The sequence below is a fragment of the Acomys minous genome (assembly GCF_964271855.1).
Source record: "Acomys minous genome assembly, chromosome: 18".
In the NCBI taxonomy this organism is placed as follows: domain Eukaryota; kingdom Metazoa; phylum Chordata; class Mammalia; order Rodentia; family Muridae; genus Acomys; species Acomys minous.
Genome location: NC_140501.1, coordinates 55,563,515 through 55,585,652, shown reverse-complemented (window position 1 = coordinate 55,585,652; position 22,138 = coordinate 55,563,515). Strand labels below are relative to the sequence as shown.

Here is a 22,138-nt window from a genome sequence, read left to right as displayed (position 1 = left end):
CCATTGGTGCCTTCCTTCTGTTTCCTGTCTGATCTGAGAGTCTCTAGAAGGTAGTTCTGGGCCTTATATCCCAGCTGCAGCTTATGTAGCAATGACTGCCCTGGAGATGCTGCTTGAGAATGCTGAAAGAAAGGAGGCCGTTGTGCTGTTTAGCAGTACGTGTGATGGATGGTGGCTATCCAGTACCCCTACTATGTCTAATGCTTAAAAGGCCTGCTGGGTGAGCCCTACATGCTAGTTCTATGTGGACTCAGCCCCTCCCTGTGCCTACACGTGCACGGGCTTTGTGGTTTCTTTTTTTTTCTTTTTTAAAATTAATTTATTCATAATTACATCTCAGTTGTTAGCCCATCCCTTGTATCCTCCCATTCCTCCCTTCCTCCCATTTCCCCCCTACTCCCCTCCCCTATGTCTGTGTCTGAGGGGGACTTCCTCCCCCTGTATATGCTCATAGGGTATCAAGTCTCTCCTTGGTGACCTATTATCCTTCCTCTGAGTGCCACCAGGCATCTCCATCCAAGGGACATGTTCAAATATGGGGCACCAGAGTTTGTGTGAAAGTTAGATCTCCTTCTCCACTCAACAGTGGAGAATGTCCTGTCCATCGGCTATTCTGGGTAGGGGTTCGAGGTTCACTGCCTATTTTTTCCTTGGCTGTTGCCATAGTTTGCGGAGGACCCCAGGGCCCAGACTCGCCTGTAGTTTTCCAGGACCCTCTGGATCCTTCTATTTCCTCATTCTCCCAGGCTTCTCACACCTAAAGTCTCAATAGGATGTCCTCCCCTCTTACCCACTTTCCTGGTAGGTACAGTTTTTCATGGGGACGTACACCTTGTGGTTTCTTTTTAAGCTTTATTTTCTTTAGTGTGTGTATGTGTGTGAATACAAGGGGAGGTCAGGGATAAATTTCAAGAGTCAGTTCTTGTCTGTCAAGTGCCTCTACCCTCTGCACCATTTTGCCAGCCTTAGAGTTTGTGAATTATTCTGTCATCTGTTATGAATGAGACTGCATTTTATCTCTGCTCTCTCCACCAAGCTGAACCTTTCTTCTCCCTTGTGTAGCTATTAAAACAAACAACAAACAAACAAAAACCAACATGGTGTCAGGTAGCCCAGGCTGACCTTAAACTCCTTATGTATTCAAGGATGCTTTTAAACTTCTGACCCTCCTGCTTTCACCCCTCAAGGGCTTGATTTACAGGTTCCCATGGCTACCCTAGGCTTGCTCAGTCCTGGGGATTGATCCCCTGGCTCCAAGAATGCTCAGCAAGGCAAGCACTCTACCAGTTGAGCTATGTTCCCAGCCTTCTTGTTTACTATGTAGACAAGAACTTTCTTATCTGGGGTTTCCTTGTCTTGACTCTCATCCCAGGGTAGTTTGCTCTCTGCTCCTCTTGCCTTTTTCTCACTGTACCTGTGTGTGTGTGTGTGTGTGTGTGTGTGTGTGTGTGAGAGAGAGAGAGAGAGAGAGAGAGAGAGAGAGAGAGAGAGAGAGAGAGAGACAGAGAGACAGAGACAGAGAGACAGAGAGAAAGAGAGAGAGAGAGAGAGAGAGAGAGAGAGAGAGAGAGACAGAGAGAGAGAGACAGAGACAGAGGCAGAGACAGAGACAGAGACAGAGACAGAGACAGAGACAGAGACAGAGACAGAGACAGAGACAGAGAGGCGCCAAGGATATGAGATCTGCTGTTGCAGAGTTTGTGTAGAACTGGGAATCTACTCCTTCTGATGGTAACTTTGTCTGGTAGGTGACAGTCCTGGAACAGACAAATACTTAATAAGTACTTTAAAACAAACAAACAAACAAACAAATGCTAAAGAGATGGCTCAGCAGTTTAAGGACACACACTGCTCCTGCAGGTAACCCAAGTTCAGTTCTCAGCACCCACATCAGGCAGCTCACAAGTACCTGAACACCAGATCTAGGAGATCAGATATCTCCATTTGGCTTCCATGGGTATCCAAGTAGTTACACACATCCACAACCAAACACACTCACAGAATTAAAAAAAGAAAAACAACAACCAAAAAACCAAAAGAACTACCTTAGGCTGAACTTTAAGCTTATACCTTAAATTCTGCACTATTATATCTATACAAAAGTTCCTATATAATATTTACATGTAGAAACTATTTAGCATAATATAGTAAACATCTGTGAGTCTGCCTCTCAGGAACTAGAACATTGAAAATACTGTTAAAATGCCTGCCTATCAGCCAGCGTTCTCATGAGGCTTGTAAATCCTGCTCTAGGATCATCAACATGAGCATCCATTGAGACCGTGAGGTGCTGTGGATATGCAAGGCGATGTGACTGTAGAAATATGAAATAAGCCTCCGTGTTGCTTCTTGCATCTGCCACCTCCTGCTTCTTCTGCTTCTCAGCTGCCACTTCAGTTGCACAGACCCCCAAGAAGCACACATCGGCGTGGCAATAATGCCTTGTTCTCTCTGTCTTCTTTCCCACTCAAAGATGAGTGAGCAGCTGGAAGAGTCGTGTCACTAGGGCAACCAAAGAGGCAAGGAAGTATTTGAAGCAACTAGAAACATGGTACAAATAAATGCAGATGTTGCGCAACTCCAGGCACATAGTGGAAGACGAGCAGCTGCCCGGGACCTTCCCTGTATGTTCACCCTTTACACGTGCTGTACACTAGGCTGGTGAATCTTACCCAAAATAATTGGGACCAGGAGTGTTTGGATTTGGCATTTAGGTGGTTTTGCTTTAGTGTTTTCCGCAGACTTTACTAGTTAAACGTCCCTCAACTGTGGAGAATGTCCTGTCCATTGGCTAGATTTGGGCAGGGGTTCGAAGTTTACTGCATGTATTGTCCTTGGCTGGTGCCGTTTGAGCGGGACCCCTGGGCCCAGATCTGCCCGTCATAATGTTCTTCTTGTAGGTTTCTAGGACCCTCTGGGACATTCTCCACAGTTGAGTGGAGACTGAGGACTGACTTTCACATGAACTCTGTTGTCCCATATTTGACCATGTCCCCTGGAAGGGGAGGCCTGGTGGCACTCAGAGGAAGGATAGCAGGTTACCAAGAAGAGACTTGATACCCTATGAGCATATACAGGGGGAGGAGGTCCCCCTCAGTCACAGTCATAGGGGAGGGGAATGGGGGAAAGCGAGAGGGAGGGAGGAATGGGAGGATACAAGGGATGGGATAGCAATTGAGATGTAATATGAATAAATTAATAAAATATTTTAAAAAAAGAAACATCCTTCATCTGACAATACAACATCTGAATAAACCGAGTGTGGTGACACACACCTACAATTCCAGCACACAGTAGGTGGAGGTGGGAGGATCAGGAGTTCAAGGTTATCCTCAGGAACATAACAAGTTTAAGGCCAGCCTGGGATATGTGAGGCCCTGTCTCAAAAAACAAAGCAAATAAAACCAAAGAAAAAAGCTCCCAATTCTGAAATGCCTCAAATCTAAAACTTTTGGAGCAAGACACAAAACATTTCTGATTTAGAAACGTTTGTAAAGGATTTGAGTTATTTTTAAGCATGTGTGTGTGTGTGTGTGTGTGTGTGTGTGTGTGTGTGTGTGTCCCTGCACATGTGGGTATGCACATGTGAGTGCACATGTCTGTAGAGGCCAGAGGTGTCAGATCCCCTGGAACTGGAGTTACAGTTGTGAGGCTTCTGGTATGGGTCTGGGAATTGAACTCTGGTCCTCTGGAAGAGCAGCAAGTGCTCTTAACTGCTGAGGCATCTTTCCAGCCCCTGATTTAAAAGTATTTACAGTTGATCTGTAACAGATTAGTGTAAATCAAGTAGCTGAGTATAATGCACCTATTATCCTAGTGTCTGGGAGGCAGCTCAGGCAGTGTGGCTGGGACCTCTGCCCAGTGACTCTTGTGACTATGATGAAAGTACTGCCAGGCTTGTATAGACTCTGTTGGGGAAGACTTCAGTGCCAGGGGGCAGGGGGGGATTAATTTCCCCGTGACTCTGTTATTGCAGGACCTATGTTTTGGCTTGCTGCTGGCTGAGGCTACTCCCCAGTCTTAGGGCCTTCTCCCACAGAGCCACTTGCTACCTCGAACACCCAGGAAAGCCTTCAGTTTCATCTGACTTAAGCAATATAAATCACAGATTGATAACCCACCATCTTGGCCATATTCTGTTGGCTAGAATCAAGGCACGGGTCTTGGCTACCCTCAAGGAGGAAGGTACGAACACCAGCAGACAATTCATTAGGGGTAGACTTGGTGGTGATCTTATTACCTGTGCCTAAGGAGACAGGGCCTTGGTACAGGAAAAAAAAAATCTGGTCAGCAGGCTTTATTTTATTGGCATTTCTTTCCAGAGATCACGTGTGACTACATTAGCAGAAATTTGGCATTCTGCTGGCATTTTAGAACCAAATGATGCATTGTATAGTGCTGACTGTTTGGAAGGAGTGACTTATTGTATTGCTCAACTTTCAAACCCTTAAATATGCTCCTGGAAAGTGGTGAAGCTTAGAAAATCATGAGACAGAACTGATGAGAGAGAAGGCACTATAGGAAAGCAGAAACTACTGTAAAGTTTTAAGCTTTTGTGTGTGTGTGCGCGCGCGCGCGCGTGTTCATGCATGTGTGTATGTGTGTGTGTGCATGTGTATGTGTTCGTGTTCATGCATGTGTGTTTGTGTGTGTGTGCATGTGCACACATTCATGAATGTATACAGAGACGTCTACCTTAGGTATCTGTCTCCCAGGAGCACTTCATTTTGTTTTATGAGGCAGGGTCTCTCTTTGGCCCGGGGCTCACTGATCAGATTAGGTCAGTTGGCCTAGGTTAGGTTAGGCTCCAGGGGTCCAACTGTCTCTGCCTTCCCAGAGACTTGAAATAACAAGTGTACACTGCCATGTCTGGCTTTTTAAAAAGTGGATTCTGAGGAGCAAGCAGGCTTGTCAGGCAAGTACTTTAGTGTCTCCCCAGCACCCTTTTCTGGTAACTTTTAAAATGACAATTGATTCTGTTTGGATTAGGAAAAATTAATCTTAGTAGGATTTTTAACTAAAATCAAACGTGTTCCCTATTTCTACTAAATAAATGTGAAACCCCAAATGCTGGTTTATAAGGATACCATCTAATTAGTCCAGGGCACTTATTGTCAGTCTTTGCTCTGACTTCCACACTTTCATCAAAACAAATTGTCTGAAACACAAAGCTGCGGAGCTGGAGAGAGATGAGAGTGGGGGTGTTGCTGATCAAGAGCGTTTGCTGCTTTTGGAGGACCCCAGGCTCAGTTCCCAGCACTCACATGGCTGACCACAACTGCGTATAACTCTGGTTCCAAGGGGGATCTGCTGGTCTCTTCTGGCCTTCACAGGCACCAGGCATGTACATGGTACGTGTACACATGCATACATGCAGGCAAAAAGTCACACACATACATTAAAAAAAGAAAAGAAACACCAACAAAGTTTAATTTGTCACTTTTCTGATAAAAGCCTATAGGATCAACTTTAAAGTCCCATGCTGATACCTGTGGCTCTTGCTGACCACAGCATGGATGCTCACTGGGCATCTTCCTCTGCTTCATGTGTCCAGTGCTATGAATGAGCTGCACAGTTTCATGGTCTTTCCTGTTCCTGTCTCTGCGTACATTTTTCCCCTCTTCTTGATCTATGCACTCATGGTGTCTAGAGACTTTGCTTACAGGCCCCGAGGACATCGCCTTGCCTGATTTACCCCAGGAGTTATTTATTACAGTCCTAAAACACAGCAAGTGTTCCATAAATATTACTGGGGCACATACCTGAGAGTCCACTCATTCAAAGAATTGGTAGAGCTGGCTCCTATACTCCATCCTGGCCCAAAGGGCGAGAAGCAACTGAGATAATGGATTCCTTATGGCTGTGATTTGAGAAAAAAAAACATTACACGAATTAAGATGTAAGCATGCACATGAGTAAATTAATGCACAGAGGAAGGAGGCAGCAGGCTGGACTAAAACAGTTCAAGACATTTTTTTTTTCTGAAGGAATCTAAATGTACATTAAATACATTTAAATATTTATTTAAAACACATATTGAGAGATGAGAAGGAATTTTGAGCCTTTGCTAGCATGACATCTTCTTAACAGTAGGCTTTCATTAAAAATTATTTTTTCTTGCCTGTGTAGACTCCCTCCCCGCCCCCTGTCTGTGTATATGGGCACATGTGTCTGTATGGGTGCTCATGAATATGTGCAAGCCCAAGGTTGGTTGCTGTGAGGTAGCTTCCTCAGTTGTTCTCAGCTTTTTAAGTGAGACATGGTCTCTCCCTTGAACCCAGAGCTCACCAATACAGGCTAGCCAGCTTTCCCAGGGATCTGTTTTCTGCCTGAGTAGTGTGGGAATACAGGGTGCCTATCACATTTGCCCAGTCTTTATACAGGCTTCTCTAGTGACAATCACTTTATCCCCTCAGCTGTCTTCCTAGCTCCCCTTTATTAAAAGTATTGGTTTGAATGAAACACATCTTCCCTCACAGTCTGCAGGAGCAACACAGCCCTGCCCACGCGGAGGGCCAGCCTCATGAGGTACCTTTTGGAGTTCCATCTCTGGAAGGGTAGTGGTTTTGTTGCTTTAAGCAATGTAGTTTGTGGCAGTCTGTGTAGCCGACTCAGGCAACAAACAGGGAAGAAGCTGGAGAGGGAGGAGCAACGTCCACTGAGCACCTACTGCGCACCATGACCAATCAATCGTACACAAAGCTTGCGGAGGAAAGGTCTGCTAGCCATTTTACATACAAGGAAAATAAAGCAGAGAGCTTGTCCAACGTGGTATGGTTGGGCTGAGACAGAAAACGAAGGGACTGAGACCTGCTGGGAAAATGCTGATTCTTCTCTCCAATTTCATAAGCTCCATCTGGGGACATATGTTGCACACTGCTTCTCAGAAATACCCTTCGGATTTAATTTGTAATGATAAGTTGGTTTGACCAAAGTTGTATCTATGAGAAGAAGCTGTAATACTTTTTTTTGTTGGGTTCAGGGTGGAAGCCTAGAAAACTCACTTCAGATGCAAAAGCTTAAAATGAAAGGTTCATTTTCTGAGCCCAGGGAAGCGGCCAGTTCCGTATCTGAACCCCATCCTTGAGGGGAAGCTGTATTGCATATTTAAAGGGTGAAACCCACAATTAGCTCATACTAGGCACAGGTGGGCGGTGGAATAGGGTGGTCATCTTTGACTCGTTATTTTGCTAACAAGCAATTCTAGCTAACCTTGAAAGTGTGTGTGCCTGGCAGTTGGAGACAGCTGGGCTTATGATTGGGGAATTTTTGCTGATTAATTAGACCATCGGGTACGTTGAGCATAAACATAGTTTGAGGTCGACTTGACCCGGTGTTGGGAGTTTTCCCCAGAACTAAAAGGTATAAACATTTCCCTCAAAACATAAACATTATTTTTATTCAGTCTTGTGGTCTGCTTGACCTTTTGTAAGGAGTTTCCTGAGTTGGTGGTCTTTTGGATGGAGTTAAGTTGTTTCTAACAAAACGGAATCTTACAGCTTTAAACATGATCTCTTCGCTTTGGGATGTGAACTCATGAAGCTCATTATCTTTGCTTAGATAATACACATGAAAACTATAAGTAAGCTCCAGAAAGGCTTCCTTCAAGTCCCCAATGTCGGACTTAGTTCTTAAAGGTAATGCCTTTAGAGAACCCTCAATGCTGTTCTATCAACAGTGGCTTCTTAGGGCTGCCCCGGCTGTTCTATCCAACTCTGTGACACAGCAGAGCCATGTACATACCACATGCCACCTTCCAGTATCTTCCAATGTTATTATCCCAGCACCTTCCTGTTCACACAATTTTGCTGCACCTATAACACCGCTCTATAGGTGATTAATTGTTTTAATTATTTCTTGGGCACTTTCCCTGAATTGCTTTATATAGAAATAAGCAAACAGGAGCAGATAATAAACGTACTTCTTCTCCAGTCTTACGGAAGCTGAAACATGTCCTCTTGGACCACACCTGTTCTTTTTGTATAAGGCAACAGCATACAACCCATTCTGCTTAACTCAGGGGCGAACTGACATTTTCAACATCACCGTATCATATTCTGTCACAGAGACAACCACAGTTTATCCAGTTGTGTCCCTTGAATGGACGTCTGCGTCATTTTACCCTCTACATATTTCCATGCTATTATAAACATGCTACATGAAGAACTGAGTTGTATGAATATACATATACTTTCTTTTTAAAAAGTTTATCTTGAAGCTGGGCGTGGTGGCACATGCCTTTAATCCCAGCACTCAGGGAGGCAGAGACAGGTGGACTGCCATGAGTTTAAGGCCAGCCTGGCCTATAAAGGGAGGCCAGGACAGCCAAGGATACACAGAAAAACCCTGACTCAAAACAACAACAACAACAACAACAACAACAACAACAACAAACAACCAAAAACAAAAGAGCAGCTTATTTTACGTGCATGGGTGTTTTGTCTACATGCATACTGTGATATATTGCTGCAACAATGGCATAAATAAAATGGATCTAACCAATCACTTCATGAGATGGAACTCACATTTGACACTGTTAATGAGGTCAAGAATCTGAAACTAGATAAGTTATATGTGCCTTTTTAGTTATGGTTTGGCTTTTTTTTCCCCTTGTCTTTTTTGTTTTTGTTTTCATATTGAGAGAAAGAAAATGATGTTGGGTGGATAGACAGGTGAGACGGATCTGGGAGGACTTCGGGAAGGGAAAGAGCATGATCAAAACACATTATACAAAAATTTTTATAAATAACTAGGGGACTGTCATGAGGGCAAGGAGGGGAGGCTGTGGTCAGGGTGAATTGTATGAGAGCTGAATACATTAATAATAAATAAATAAATATGTAAAGAATATTTTATATGCATGAATGTTTTGTCTGCATGCATATCTGTGAAACATGTGTGTGCTTCATGCCCTTAGAGACCATTAGACTCCCTGGAACTGGAGTTAGAGGCAGTTGTGAGCTACCATGCGGTGCTGGGAATTAAACCCAGGTGATGTGAAAGAGCATCCAGTACTCTCAACTGCTGAGTCACATCTTCAGTCCTATTTGTACTTTCCGGCATGCGCATACTTGTCTATAGGATAAACTTACGTAAGAAACATTATCGTTTCAGAGAGTAATTCCATTGTAGTTTCTCATTCTCCTCTGTAGAAATTGTACCATTTTATACCACCAGTAATAATACTTCAATTCTATGTGTGTGTGTGTGTGTGTCTGTGTGTGTGTGTCTGTGGGAGTGTATGTCACATGTGTGAAAGCACCAATAGAAGCCAGAAGAGGACACCAAACCTCCCAGAACAGGAGTTACAGTGGTTGTGAACTATCTGGTGTGGGTGCTGGGAACCCAACTTAGGTCTTCTGTAAGAGGAAAGGCTCTTAACCATGCAGCTGTCTCTCTAGCCTAACACGACAATTCTTAACATCAACCGTCAAAATAAAAGGTTCTACTGTCTTTACTTTGCAGTTCTGAAAGAAGTCCTATTTCTATAGAAGTCAGTAAAACAGAAGGCACAGGAATGATAAGGCGATGCACACTTACTGTTAAGAAGCTTACATAGGCTCTGGGGCTAGAGAAAGGTCCTCTCCCAGGGGACCTGGGTTCAATTCTAAGCACCCACAGGGCAGCTCATAGCTGTCACTCCAGCTCTGTGGGAACCAACACCCTCGCACAGACATATATACAGGAAAAAATACCAATTCATGTAAAATAAGAGTAAATAAATCATTGGAGGAGGAGGAGGGTGAGGATGATGATGATGATGATGACGATGACGAGGAGGAGAAGCAGTAGCTTACACAGGCTCAATACATGTGAAGAATGTATGTAGAAGCCTCTCTAAGATGTTTTGCTGAGGCCCATCCCCATTTTGGACCTTGAGTGATCTGTCTCCTAGATGTGTGCCAGTACTACAATATAATAACAGGGTCCCTTTTACAACTAATAGAGTGAGTGATGTGATGTCCTTTGGGGTTTGGTACCAGCTGGTTGGACCAGTACAGTGATAGGGTAGATGGCATAGGGTGTGGCTCAGGAGAAGTCATTTAGCAGAACTGACAGAAGAAACTCCTGAGCCTTTTGGCACCATGGTAAGATTTAAAAATGAATAATCTTTGCTTTTCTGAAAATAGTGAAGAATTAAGAAGGAAAACTCAAGGACTTCCAAACAGGATTTACATCACAACTTCCATACAGTAACACTTACTATTCTCATAAAAGCTCTTAGAATGTATTTAGAATTACTTCACATGTAAATGGAACATACTTTGTTGCTTAACTTTTCAGTCTACATACTAGTAAAAACATAGGATCAAACCATTGACTGACTTAATAACTGAATTATGGAAAGCAAAGAATAAAAAAAGATATTAGGAAAAAGCCACATTAGCACCCATAATAAAGGTGCTTAGTAGGCCCACATAGCCTCTTAACACAAGACCATTTCAAAACCAAGCTGTCAAGGAAAGGTTAACGAGGACAGGAAAGATTACCTAGGTGAAAGTGGGTGGTAAATCATGTGCTTAGCATGTATGAAGTCTTGAGGTCAATTTCCAGCAGCAAAATAGTAAATTAGTAGACCTCAAATTAAAAGGTTAACCGCCTCTCTGTATGTAGAAAGCAGGCCAATATGTAAATTTTAGTTACCTTTCTCTCTATAATTTAAATAAAGGGATGAGATGTCTCTGTAACACTTCAATGATTTTATGAAGATTTACATCATAACATATAAAATATAATTTATGATGCACAATTTTAAATGTTAAGTTACCCAGAAAATTAGTCATCAACTCCTTTGTCTATTCAGTGCCCATGTATTCAATACTGAGAAGTACTAAACATACACAGATATCTGACCTAAAATTCTAGGTTAAAAGTACCATTAAAAAAAAAAAAGTACCATTCATAGAACTGTCCACATTCATATTAATCTTTCAGTAAGTCTCTGTGATAGGCTTATTATCCTTATGTCTGACTTTAATTTTAGAATCTTCTGGATTGGAGACTGTATTGTCCCCCTCCTAAAAAAGAAAGATAAAATTGTTGAGCCAGCAATTACAAAATTGAAATCACTTGAAAAGACTGAATCTTATATATCTACTTGAAATTTCAATTGCGATACATTTTGACTCTGTCCCTTTTGTCAGCCTTAGCGAGTGTAATTTACTTAGTTAATTTCACTAGTAGATTCTGATCTTTCAGGGTACAGAGAAATAAGAATCATAAATATACCATTACTGCCTGCTTTTGCATCTCATTTCATAGCCCCACAATTTAAATAAAGAAAATATATTTAAAAGTACAAATTAATTGCACTTATTTCCTGGAAGTATTTCAAAAATGCTTTCTTTTATTAGAGGCAATGAATCTATTCATGGAGTTTAAATGGATATATGTTGGCATGATGCAAATGTAAGAGTAGCAATAATGGCAATGATAATACAGGCAGTTAGCATTTATTTACTACCGAGTACCTATGTGGTATCATGTCGAGAGCTTTGAATAGATTACTGAGCATATTTTCAAAGAAGGCACTATTATTATTTTCATGATATAATGGTGAAAACTAATGTTTAAGGGGATTATTTTGTTTACATTATTCACATTATTACTTTAATGGAACTAGAATTCAAGTCTGAGCAACTGCATTCAATCCATGTATTTAAGGTGTTATTTAATTGCTTGGTTTTTTTTTCACTTTTTAAATATTTATTTTTTTACGTGTATTGGTGTTTTGCCTACATTTATGCCTGTATGAGGGTGCCAGGTCCCCTGAAACTAGAGTTAGAGATAGTTGTGACCATGTGGGTGTTGGGAATTGAACTTGGGACCTCTAGAAGAACAGCCAGTGCTCTTAACCAGTGAGCCATCTCTCCAGCCCCCAAGGCGTTATTTCAGTTCCAGCAAAGAAACAGTCTTTAATTTATATGCAGAAATAATTTTTACCAGTTAGCTTGTTTTTATTGCCATAGAAAGTAAAAGGATTAAAATACAGAAAAGAAGCAAAAGATGCAGTTATGTGATTAGTTGCTAGAATCACTTTCCGTAATGCGTAGATAAAATCTTCTTCAAATAGTCTTTATATGTTTTATATAGGCTTATATACTTATGAAAATTTGTGTTCCACAATGGGGTATTCTCTTTTTTTCCAATCCCTCTAAAAATTTAAGAAGATCCTATGGGTTAAATGCCATATACATTAAAGTAACTACTAAGTTGTCAAAGAAACTTTTTCTTCAGAACTCCAGCGCTATAAACATATTACCTATTTGTCTTCTTAGCATTTGAAAAAATGCTATTGCCATTATTAATTTTTACTGAAAGGAAAGTGGGTTTAAAAAAATCTACAGAGGTTGGTGAGAAAATCCCAGTGTTTTCACTCTTTGTCTTGAAAATATTCAGTTCAACTAATTAGTAACAACCAAGTAGTTTGTTGTGTCTTTCACTGGAAGAGCATTGTAATTCAAATCCATTCAGTGCTGCGTCACTTGTGCAGTTTGTTAGCAAAGCTCAAATTGTGTACTCTGCACCTATTTTAATGATATAGCACATTAATAACATTTTCACTCACTTAAAGCCATGTTTACTAACAGAGCCTTAGCACCTCCCCCCAAAAACCTCAGAGACAAGTTTCACACATTCAAATTGTCTGAAGAAGTAATTGATACATACAGCTTAAAGCTTTTTGTTTTTTGGTTTTTTTTTTTCAAATGAAGGTCTTTATAAAGTTTTAAAATCATGCTTTAAAAAAAGATAGGTAGAAATATGTTTGACTGTCCAGAAAACACTCAAGGTCACAAGATCCTCACTCAGTCCTTGCTACAACAGGAAAGAGGCAACCAGGCTGATTTCTTGTTAGATTTTACCTAGAATTTTCTTGAGGGAAAGTTGGAAACTTTATTTCAAAAGACGAGAAAGTTATCAAGTCACAGGAAAACCAGGGGGGTCAATGGGGATGAGAGGTGCCTAAACACAAGTGAAAATCAGTAAGTTTGTAGACTCTATACTGACTTATGTAATTTTTTTTAGAGCCCCTCAAAATAAGAAAAAAACACGGATGTAAGAGGGGGGAAAAAAAAAAAAACCCCAGCCCAGCCAGAGGTGAGACACAGCCATTTTGATTGGGGGGAGGGGGGAATGTCTAACTACACAATGAGGTCATCCTATCTCCCGGAAGTGACAAGTAATCACCTGCTTTGTACTAGCTCCTCCCCTTCCCTCAGAGGTCCCGCCCCTCCGCCAGCAGCCGGGAGGGTGTTAGGGGGCGTTTCTCCCAGAGCAAAGCTGAGAGATGCGACGCAGAGGAAGGGGACCCCAAAACGTCTGGCACTGCCTCCTCCAGGGAACACTTTGGACCGCCTCACTCAGCCCAGCGGGATTCTGAAACGCCGAGGGGTCAACCTGATGGGTTTCGGGGTCAACGGAAGAGGGGAAGGGGAGCCCTGGCGGGGAGAACCCCCCGGCCCCCCGCCCAGCAGCTGAGGCACAGGAGGGCGGCCATCTTGGCCGGCAGGGTAGGGCCAAGAGGCTGCGGGCGCCGTGCGATTGGGGGGCTCGCCCGGAAGTGACGCCACCCGCCCGGAAGCGGAGGGGGTTCCCTGGCCCACTCCCCCCGTTCGTCTGCTCCCCGCTTCCTCCCCGCCCCCCTTCCTCTCCATTCGTTCCCCCCCTCCCCGGTCCCTGCCTTCTCCCCCCACCCGTCCCTCCCCCCCCAACCTCCGGAGCTGGGAAGAGAGTCAAGATGGCGGCGAAATCCGATGGCGGTGGCGTGGGGGTGGGCTTCGCCCAGCTGCACAACCTGGACGAGGCGGTGGGCAGCGGCGAGGAGGACGGGGAGCCCGGGGGAGGCGGCTGCGGCGGCGACGGCAGCGAGCCCGGCGAGAGCAGCTCGCTGCACATCTGCCACTGCTGCAACACCTCCTCGTGCTACTGGGGCTGCCGCTCCGCCTGCCTGCGCTCGCTGCTGGGCAAGAAGCCGCGCCGCAGCGCCGCCGCCGCCGACGGGGGGGACCAGCCGCTGCAGCCGCCCGGGGCCGCCGGCCGCCACCCCCCGACGCCCTCGGCCGGCCGACCGCAGCCCGCGTCGCCGCAGGTGGAGCGGCCGTGGCTCGACTGCCTGTGGATCGTGCTAGCGCTGCTGGTGTTCTTCGGGGACGTGGGTACCGACCTGTGGCTGGCCCTCGACTACTACCGCAAGGGGGACTACGGCTGCTTCGGGCTGACCCTGTTCTTCGTGCTGGTGCCGTCGCTGCTGGTGCAGAGCCTGAGCTTCCGCTGGTTCGTGCAGGACTACACGGGCGGCGGGCTGGGCGCCGTGGAGGGGCTCAGCAGCCGGGGACCCCCAATGATGGGGGCCGGCTACGGCCACGGCGCGGCCCGAGGCGGGCCGGGTGCGGGGGGCTCGGCTACCCCGGGGGCGCAGCGTCTGTGCCGCCTCTCCGTGTGGATCTGGCAGTCTGTCATCCACCTGCTGCAGATGGGGCAGGTGTGGAGGTAAGAGCACTGCGGGGTGGGTGGCTGGGGTTGAAAGGGGGGGGGGGCTGCGGCCGAGCGCGGGCTGCTCAGACTGGCCCGGTTGGGCTGAGCAGGGTTGCCGCGAGCTGTCCAGGCGTCTCGCGACGGTCAATAGGATGCCTGGCCACGCCTTTTGGCCGGAGGGAGGCCCCAGGTCCGGCTGTTTGCCCATCTCCGTCCCTGGGTCGCACTTGGAGGAGACCCGGTCCCTGCCCTCCCTCCTCTCTGCAGACCTCTATCCTGGTTGCCCCTTTCCCCCCCCCGCCCTGTGTCCCAAGGTACCCGGAGCTTGCGCCCTGGAGGGGACCTGGCCTCCTCTAGCCGGTTGCACTTGGCCTTGCCCCCCTCCCGGCTCCCTCTCCTGCGAGACATTTCGTTTCTCCCCCACCTCTCCTTTTCTCTCTGCAGTGGCCGGTGTGGGGCCCTGTGGAAAAACCCTAGCTGCCTCTCCTTAAAGCACTCCTTCCTTTCACGCCCCTCCTCTTCCCGCAGCCCCAACCCCTGCAGACCGCTCCACACCAATGCCCTCCTTGAAGGAAAAATGACTTTTTTTTTCCTTTCTGGCATAGATGTGCCCTTTTCGCAGTGACAGGGGAAAAATGAGATGGTATCTAATGGCAGCAAGCGTTTGATGTTAACTCTCACCTTTGGAAAATCACTGAGCCACTTGGGCACCTTTTCTGTTTTTAATGGCCAGGCCTATGTGTGATTTCTGTTTACATGGAAGACGAAAGCTTGGCCTCAAGGCCTTTTCCCTTCCTTCTGTGAAGTCCTAGTGTGGCAGGTGGATCTTTCAAAAGCACTTGCCAAGGAACCTTAACTGCCTACCTCACTGTCTAACCACATAGAGTACCACGCTGACTGGCCACCCCACCGACTACCTCATTAGCTGTTTACCTCACTGTCTCACTGCCATGTAGACTACCATAAGTCTTCATTTCACTGACTGCCCTCATTGCCTAGTCACTGCCTACCTGCCGCCTCCTGACTGCCTCTCTGTTGACCCCACAGCTTGGCTGCCTCACCCGTGTTTGCATCACAGGCACTGCCTGCCTTTATGGTCTGCCTCTCTGATTATCTCACTGTCTTACCTTATTGACTACCTCACCTCAGGCCACCTCACTAACTGGCTACTCCACTGCTTTACCCTCATTGTCTTCTGCACTGACCCGGTACATCACTGGCTACCTCACTTTTTACCCTTTCCACTGCCTGTCTACCTCACTAGCTCGGCAACTTGATTTCCTCACTGTCTTGTCTGGCTTCACTAACTGCTTGCTTCACTAGCTACATCATTATCTCTGCTTCCCTCACTATCTTCACTGTCTACCTCACCAATTACCTTTGCTGCTTACCTAACTGCCTGACGACTGGTGTTTACCTCACTGTCTCACTGTCTGCTGACTGTCTCGGTGTCTATTTCTGTCTACTTACTGAATACCTCACTATGACTGCCTTACTAAACCAACCGCCTTCACTGTCTGCTGTCTCACTAGCTACCTTACAAACTACCTCACTGATTAGCCTTGCTGTTCCCTCCAGCTGTCTCACTGTTCACCTCACTACCTCCCCACCTCACCGTCTACTGATGAGCTTAGTCTACCGACTGCCTGCCTGTCTGTCTACCTTTGATGTTTATTTCACTGACTGCCTGACTGACGACTTCCACTGTTTACCTCACTGTCTATCTCACTGGGTACCCCAAGAAACCACGGAAACCTTAGTCACTCTGTCCTCCGACTTAAAACCTGCTTCAGTGTGTTCTGGAACCAGTGACTTTGTCAGTGACAGCAGGTACAAGGGAAACAATTTTGCTAGTAAAGCCGACCCTGGGATGAATCCTTTGAGTACATTTCCTCCGAGGAGATTGGCCTAGCTTGTCTTCTATGCCAAGTAGATTTGAGACCTCAGTATCCCAGCTAATAAAGCTGGACTCTGGCTAGACAGTAAGAAAGTTTGTGTTCTGAATGTTTTCTTCAGGTCTTTATTCTGCATCACCAGAGCATCTCAGAAAGCATGGGATTGAATTAACACGCCCTGCAGGGCTGACATCACTTTCAGGAAAAAGTGACAGTGGGCCTTGATTTTTTTCTGGTCTTCCCATGGTTGTTGACTAGTATTCTAAGTAATGGTCTCGGTGACCATTACGCTAGCTGCATTTATCTGCAGATAATTTGTTTTCCTGCAGCTAAAGGTTTATGAACAGGGGAATAACATTTTTACTTATGAGCATAGCAGAAGTCCAATAACATTTTCAAAGTAAGTCTTAAACTTAAAGTTTAAAATTTTAGCTCTTTCCCTAAATAATTCCATGCTGCATCAACGTGGGTTTGGTACTGAGAACACCGTCTTTCCGTCTGTGGTGGGCTGGTATGAGGAGTCAAAAGGTTTGGGTATGAGAGCGATCTTGAGCTGTTAGTAGGGATTGTATAGTGTGTATTTAATTACTAGGCTTTTATTTGGACAAGCTGGAATTACTGTCTGCTTGTGTGTGTGAATGTGGGCAGTAAGCATGTTGATGTCAAGTTAAGTTTTCTGAGAATTCATTCTGATGGGACCCTTCCCATTAGTGGGAAGGACGCTTTTGTGAAGCTAAAGTTCAGGGTCAGCCAGTCTTCCTCTTCAGTGCAAGCCCCTACCCCATGCCTCATTTAGCCAAACTTCATTGTGTTGTGCAAAGTTGAAGTGTAGAGTTCGGGACAAACTGAAAAGTGTAGATTTAGCTTTGAGAACTTAAATGGGGTGCTGTATTTGCCCCCATCTTCATTTAACTTTCCAGAGTCTTCGCTGGAAAGAAATTATGGAAGATGCCTGTGTTTTTAGTGTGTCTAATTTCTAGATTGGAATGTATCTTTACATAACTCACAGAGCAACAATATTAAAAGGCAGGCTAATTTATCAAAGCTGCATTGTCTCTATTGTTGCCTTTCAAAAGCAATATTACTGAGCAGGGATTTTCATTTTTTATTTTTGGACTGACTTTACTTGAAATGCTCCAAAAACAAGGCCTGCTCATTAGTACCTGCTAGGCATGTTGCTTGCACTGGAGTCATTCGTACGGAAGAGCTTGTGAGAAAGGTTTTCACTCTTTTCTTGTTTTCACCTCTTGGCAAATGGTTGCTTGTCAACATGTATAAGCACACATTGACTCAGCCCTTTACTGCAAGTCTTTAGGGTTCTAGCTATTTCCTACATCACATTTGTGACCTAAATTGTGCTATTTCATGTGGTCACATGGCATCCAAGTTAAGGCTAGGAAATCCATCATTTGATTTGGGCCATGTTTCTAAGAAAAGATACCAGTGAAGTTGTACATTGTCAAAACCAATTCCATTAAACACTGAGTACTTCCCTTCTTTTTCTTGCCTGTTTTAAAATGTAAGATTTCAGGAGTCTGCTTGGAGAGAGTATGGTCCCTATTTAAGAACATGTAGCTTCCCCTGATACAGAGGAGGGCTCTCCTTGTGTTGTCTTCCCTGTCAAGATGGCACACACTTGACATCTCTGTCATGCTAAGCCCAACTTGGAGCAAGGAAGCGTAGCTGTGTCTTAGCTAGGGTTAATATTGCTGTGATGGCCAAAAGCAACTTGGGGAAGAAAGGCTTCCATATCCTGAAAGATAGTCTGCTGAGGGAGACTAAGGGAGGAACTCAAACCGGATGGGAACCTAGAGGTAGGAACTAATGAAGAGGCCATGGCAGAGTGCTGTTTCCTGGCTTGCTCAGCTTGCCTGCTTATAGCAGGATGGAGGGTGACACTCTCACTACTGGCTGGGTCCTCTCTCTAATCACTAATTATGAAAATGCCCTACAGGCTTCTTGCAGTTGGATTCTATTGAGGTAGTTTTTCATTTCAAGTCCCCTCCTCTCACATGACTTTAGCTTATGTCAAGCTGACATACAAACTGTGTTTGTAGTGCTTTGGTATGTTGAACTTGCCTCTGTGGAGCATCAGAGTGTGATTGAGGTCTGTTTAGTGCAAGCTTGCCTAGTACTAATTGCTGACCATGTCGCTTCCTGTGTAGCTTTGTGTGCACTATTCGTCAGGTGCTTTTCCCTGGGGATAATGGGTGTGTGAGTCAGTCATAGGGACAGCCCACTCCAGACTCCACTTCAGTGTACTGAGCTGTTATTAGGAAGTGAGATTTTTTTTTGGGGGGGGGGAGGAGGCTCTGCACTCTGCACTGTGGATTGAGTTTGCATATCTGTGACCATGCTCATGTCTTTCCTCAGCATCTTGGGCCTTGCTGTTGGCTCCACCCTCAGAGGGTGCCCAGTGAGGGTTGTTATAAAAATGGCTTTAGATGTCATGATAGTTTTGGGGGGACTGTCCCAGTTGCTAGTTAAGGTTGGAGATGGAGGGATACCTGCTGTCAGCTGGGGCCAGCTAACTCATGAGACTGTGGAATGACAGTGATAGTAGAAAAGAGCTTGAGATTGAGAAATTGCTAAGCAGGATGGGGAATTCTGTCTTACACATGTATCATCCAACTTAAAAATTGCACTCATTTTACAGATGGAATGGGGCCAGGGGGACTTTGCAACCTGTGCCACTGGTCACTGGATCTCAGTGATGGCAAAGCTGGTCCCAGTTTTCTCCTTCATGGGGTTCTTCTCCCTGAGTGAAGGCCAAGGCAGCTGGTGTGGCACTCTCAGTGACTTTGCTTCCCCTGAGAGTTTGTTCTTTTGGCTAGTTTGGAAGTGGGCTTGTGGCACCCTTGATGCTCTGGGACCCCTTGGTAGATGAGCTGAGGTTCCTTGACACCCTGCTCTTTTAGTCTGATGTATTAGTCCCTTGAAATTGAGGCAGAGTTTCAAGTCTTGTAGCTGATGATGACATCAAATGTGGCACATCGGTGAGGACCACCAGGGAGCACGTCTTGAGAACAGTATTTTCAGCAGTTATATCCAACTCTTTTCTCAGAGTAGCTGCCTTTCAGCCCTATAAATCTACACTGCTGAGAGTATATGTCAGGTTTGACCCCTCTGGGCCACCATTCATACGTCTGGTCCCATCTATAAGCAGTCTTTCTTTATTGCTTTCTGTTGATCTGTTGGAAATGCCTTAGGGCTACAAAGTACTCACTTGCTAGCCTGAGCTGTGCATCAAGCTCACCCCAAAGTCAGATATTTGGATCCGTCATGAGAGATTTTGGTCCATGAGTTCTGGGATTAGGATGACCCCAAGCATCTTAAATATTAGGGACTGGAGAGATGGCTTAGCTGTTAAGAGCACTTGCTTCTTTTCCAGAGGACCTGGGTTCAGTTTCCAGAACCCATGTCAGGTGGCTCACAACGTCCTGTAATATACATGCAAACAAAACACCCATACATATAAAGTGAAAAAAAAATTTCTTTTTGAGATAGGTCTTTCTATGTAACCTTGGTTGACCTGAAATTCACTGTGTAGAGCAGGCTGGTCTCGGACTCAATGGAGAGCTATCCCCTTTTGCTTTCTTAGTGAGTGACTAAAGTCATGTGCTACTATCCTTGAGGGGAAAAAAACTTAAAAGAAGAAAAGAATCTAACTATTCTGAAAGTCTAGGTTTCCAGCAAGTTCCCCTAGCTCTTCGAGAGGGGAGTGAGAACACAGCTGCACCTGTCTTGAGTCACACGGTACTTACAGAGACGTGTTCACAGAGAAAGGAGTACATTCTAGGTGACTTAGGCTGGCTCTGTAAAGTTAAGATCTATGCAGATCAGGATTATTGTGGTAGAATTATGAAAAGGGCTTTGTGGATAGTTTTTTTTTTTAGCAATTTTTACAGATTTATTTATTAATATATATTTCTTGCATATTAGTGTTTACACCCTGCATGTATGTATGTGGACTGTGTGCTTGTACAGAGGCCAGAAGAAGGCACCAGATCCCCCGGAACTGGAGTTATGGATGGTTACCATGTGGTTGCTGGGAATTGAACTCAGGACCTTTGGAAGAGCAGTCAGTGCTCTTAACCGCTGAGCCATCTCTCTAGCCTGAACTCCGGTATTTAAACAGTAGTTGGCTAGGTTTTTTCAAACCTGGAATGGGGTTGATGAAAATGTGGATCATGTATTACTCAAATAATTGCTGTGGCCATATTATGCGCTTACAATTCTGGATATTGTTGTGGAGACATTTGGTACCCAAATGCAGTAGAATACTCTGTTGACTCAGAAGTTTCTGTGGACTTTTAAATAAGCCAGGATCATTATTTGAACACATACCATCTGGAAAACCACACACTACAAATATTAGGGCTGTGGGGGAAGAGAGTAAATACAGCTTACCTAAAACAGTAACTTTGTAAGCAGCCCATTAATAAAGACCATAACTTTGCCTAGAATCACCTTTCTGTGATTCTACTCTAGGTCTTCCCTGATTTGCACACGTAAAATCCTTTTTTTCTTTTTTCTTTTGGTCTTATGAGACAGGGTTTCTGTGTAGCCTTGACTGTCCTGAACTCGCTTTATAGACCAGGCTGGCCTTGAACTCACAGCGGTCTGCCTGCCTCTGCCTCCTGAATGCTGGGATTAAAGGCGTGCGCCACCATGCCCGCCTTAAAATTCTTAAAAAAAAAAAAAAATGAAAGCAGGATTTATGTGTTTGTGTGGGCTTGTGCAGAGGTCAGAAAGCAGATTGTGGGAGTCGGTTTTCTTCTTCATTTGAATTCTGGGCATTGAACACAGGCTGCAGGGCTTGGTAGCAAGTGCCTTTATCTGCTGAGCCCTCTTGCTGGCCCTTGATGAAGGTGTTTGATAAGATTCTCAGCATTCTTTTAGAAAGTAGTCTTCCTCTTTGCTGTCTTCCTCATTATTTTTTGAGACCATCAGTAGCTGCAGAGCATGCTAAGAAGAGTGGGCTTCTTTGGGCTAATGGCGCTTCCCCATATGCTGCTGTTCCCACCTCATGGGCACATGGAGGGGCCTGTGGTATAGAAACGTGCTACATGTTGGAATTGAGAGGTGTCAAGATGCAGCCGTTGAAATGTCAAGGTTGTACTGTACTGGGAAGCCTAGCTTGGGAGAGATGGTAAAGTGTTCCAAGGTCAAGTGGAAATGATTACTCTCTTCATGCTTAGTTGGCCCCAGCAGATAGTAAAGAAGCAAAGAGGGGCTGTCTTAACCCCCTTCTAAGTGTCTACTTCTGTGACCTCGCTCGCCACTGCATGAGAAGTGATCCTGTTGAGTAGTGCGCCTGGCGCCTGGAGTGCTTTGGGAATTTGCCTCATTTGTTATGTGGTTATGGTGAGGGTTTATATTAAAATTCATCTGAGCACACAGTAAACAAAAAGAGCAACAGTAGCCAGTTGTCAGGGAAAAGACTGATGGGTAGAATAAACAGACCGCTTTCTGCAATATAAACAATCTGTTTTCGTAGGTTTTTTTTTGAAGGATGAGTAGAACTTCCAAATCAAGAAACTGCTGAAGTGGGAAGCAGCAGCTCTGCCTGTGCGCTAGTCACTGCTGGTTTCTGCACTAACAGAGACACGACAGGAGTGCATGGCCTGTTGCTGTGTCCTGGCTGCAGGTGGCCTTGGCTGGTGGTGGCTCTGGCATTTCTCTGGCACAATCCAGTCGTAGATAGGCGAGAGTGGGCCTGTTTCTTCAACCTTTGGCTTGAGTGACACATAGCACTTCCACATAGA

The 22,138-nt window shown here is 45.0% G+C and overlaps 1 protein-coding gene and 2 long non-coding RNA genes across 4 annotated transcripts in view; 2 read left to right on the top strand and 1 right to left on the bottom strand.

Moving 5' to 3' along the window:
• Window positions 1-1,417: 1,417 nt before the first annotated feature.
• On the bottom strand, window positions 1,418-14,298 carry LOC311589722. 2 transcript variants are annotated; one of them, XR_014776634.1, is made up of 3 exons: window positions 14,165-14,298; window positions 5,763-5,860; window positions 1,418-2,502 (listed from the first exon to the last, which is right to left on the bottom strand). It is a non-coding gene; the product is annotated as an uncharacterized lncRNA (long non-coding RNA). The 2 variants fall into 2 exon arrangements; XR_014776635.1 differs by lacking the exon at window positions 14,165-14,298 and adding an exon at window positions 10,898-11,006.
• Window positions 11,771-22,138, top strand: part of XKR6 (XK related 6) — a 221,551-nt gene continuing 211,183 nt past the window's right edge. The window contains exon 1 of the mRNA XM_084768302.1: window positions 11,771-14,490. Coding sequence (XP_084624428.1) covers window positions 13,739-14,490 — 752 coding nt within the window. The 5' untranslated portion in view covers window positions 11,771-13,738. The remainder of the gene's footprint in view (window positions 14,491-22,138) is intronic.
• The window catches only part of LOC311589721, a 31,227-nt gene continuing 23,967 nt past the window's right edge, over window positions 14,879-22,138 (top strand). The window contains exon 1 of the long non-coding RNA XR_014776633.1: window positions 14,879-19,896. This is a non-coding gene — a long non-coding RNA (uncharacterized lncRNA). The remainder of the gene's footprint in view (window positions 19,897-22,138) is intronic.